The sequence below is a fragment of the Tasmannia lanceolata genome, unplaced genomic scaffold (assembly GCF_043159265.1).
Source record: "Tasmannia lanceolata isolate RefF3 unplaced genomic scaffold, GAP_Taslan_0.1 ptg000007l, whole genome shotgun sequence".
NCBI lineage: Eukaryota > Viridiplantae > Streptophyta > Magnoliopsida > Canellales > Winteraceae > Tasmannia > Tasmannia lanceolata.
This window is the reverse complement of record NW_027518684.1, coordinates 4,095,075-4,097,369: the sequence shown is the minus strand read 5'-3', so window position 1 is coordinate 4,097,369 and position 2,295 is coordinate 4,095,075. Positions and strand designations below refer to the sequence as shown.

At 41.6% G+C, this 2,295-nt stretch overlaps 1 protein-coding gene across 1 annotated transcript; it reads left to right on the top strand.

The window, feature by feature from the left end:
- The first annotated feature begins 1,157 nt into the window (after window positions 1-1,157).
- LOC143880818 (translocator protein homolog) lies at window positions 1,158-1,984 on the top strand. The gene has a single exon (XM_077383796.1). The coding sequence runs from the start codon at window positions 1,290-1,292 to the stop codon at window positions 1,839-1,841; it is 552 nt and encodes a 183-aa protein (XP_077239911.1). The 5' UTR covers window positions 1,158-1,289; the 3' UTR covers window positions 1,842-1,984.
- Window positions 1,985-2,295: the final 311 nt, after the last annotated feature.

Sequence of the window (2,295 nt, the reverse complement as noted above, 5' to 3'; positions counted from 1 at the left end):
CAAGCACCCAAGCAACAACAGTAAAGATTCCAAATAGTACTCAAATCCATCTAAAACTTTCACATGGCCAACAGCCGGAATCTTTAAAGTCGGTGAATATGAAGCTAACCTCCAAGAAATAATCATTCCTAGCACTAAATCCAAAGCTCAAAGCTCTAGTTAAAAGAGCATTTGCCATCCATCAAAGGAGGAGAAAAACAAGAATGAAACTTCTCTGTTTGGTTGCTTATAGATGGCTGGGAGATTAGGAGAAAAAGAAGTCAAAGAGACTAAGACAAGCATGGAAGATGGGGAGAAGATTATGAGGAAGATTTGTGAGTAGCGTTAGGTTGCGCGAGAAGATTAGCAGAAGATGTAGGGTGTCATTATCAAAATATAAGGTGGAAGAGAGAGAGAGAAAGAAAAAGACAAGAAATTCGATTAGTTCTCCAAACAAATTTCTCCATTTTGGTGAAAAAAATGGGAGAAGATTATGAGAGGAAACATCTCCATCACGTAGGCGCCAGCCACCTAGGATAAAAGGCGAAAATGATGTCTAGAAGTTGCCTAGTGGTCAAAAGTATAAATGACAACCAAACATGCTTTGGGGAGATCTTTGGAAGATCACAAACATTTGAAACTCCTACAATTCCCTAAAATGAGCAACCAAACTGAGTTAGATTTCATTCAAGGAAAATAACCAAGTGCCTAAAGCTTACACCCTTTGTATTTGTCGTTTTTTGTCCTCTGAACTTTATATTTATTTAAATTCTTATCCCTACCATAAAATACAACCGCGCTTTTTGCTAAGACAAATCTACTGTGAGGTGGCAGTTTTATAATGTCATCTGGCTCGTTCTCATGCTTACCTATGCTGGACCACCCTCTTGTAGTGTATAGTCTTAAGTCTTTAACTCATAACCCAAAAAAAAAAAAAAAAAGGTCTTTTAACTCATAAATACACTAGAGGGGGCTGTGCCAGGGGAAAAAAAGGATCGAATATTTTACTTCCCCAAAAATTCTCCTTTTCAAAGACCAAATCCTCAATTTGAATTGATGGCAACACCCCCATTCCACGTGTAGACTCACTACACACAAAACCAAAAAAACCTCCACTTCTCATCACATCCTCCTCCCACGTCTCACCTTCCATTTCTCTTATGTTGTGGCTCAAATAATAGTTACAAGAGAAAAACAAGCTCCTCCCTAACCACCCACCTCCAAAAAAAAACCCTCCAAAACTCCTCCCCTACCTAAAAACCACCTCCAAAATATTCAAAACAACTCTTTCTTCCCTAAACTCCACTCCCATGGCATCCCAAAACCTCAAACAACGCTCTAAAGATGAACCCACCACCACCACCACCACCACAACAACAACAAACAACAATAACAACAAGGCCAAGAAACGTGCACTGGCAAAAAGGGGCCTCAAATCCTTAGCCATAGCCATAGCCATCCCAGCCACTCTAACCATCTTCACCATCTATCTCTTTGGCTTAACCCGTGGGGTCAAGCCCTTCTATAACCCTCCTCTATGGGCAATTCACCTAGCCTCTATCCTCTCCTCTTGCCTCATGAGCCTCTCCTCCTGGCTCGTATGGGCCGAGGGGGGGTTCCATAGGCAACACATGGCTTTGCCTCTATACATGGCCCAATTCGTGTTAGGATTATTATGGGCACCCACTGTGTTTTGGCTTGATGCAAAGAGGATGGGACTTGTTATCTGTGTTGCTCACTTTGTTGTTCTTTACCGGTGTTCTCAGTGTTTCCGGCACGTGAATCCGATCGCCGGAGATCTAGTCAAGCTTTGCCTGGCGTGGGTGGCGTTCCTTGGCATCATCAACTACAAGCTTCTTTGAATATGATGTGTGTTTTGTAAGTAGTAACTTTTGTAAACTTTTAAGCATGTTAGTTTTGCTGATCAGTTCTGTAATACGATGTTAAATACTATCTTAATCGATCGTGGTCGAATATCAATATCATGGTGAATGGGATAATCCTAGCCGTTTGATTGGTGCAACCGCCAAGATGGGTTTGGGCTCGCATAGGGTATTGTAGCCGTGATAATACTTTTTGTATAACTTTCTAAATGGATCCTGATGCCCTATTCATTTGGGATTATGACAGCCGATTGCCAGCAATCGCCCAATCTGGTTATTGGACCCAAAACATGCAATTTTAGGTCCAATAATCGGATTGGGGATGGCAATCAGTTGCCACAATCTCAAAAAGGGCTGAGTCATCAACACTGACTGCCATAGGGCATTAATTTGTTGATTAGTCTCTATCTTTCTCAACCTGAACCTTTGGTGA

Coding starts and splice junctions, on each gene's coding strand:
- LOC143880818 (XM_077383796.1), top strand. CDS start 1,290: ATGGCATCCCAAAACCTCAAACAACGCTCTAAAGATGAACCCACCACC.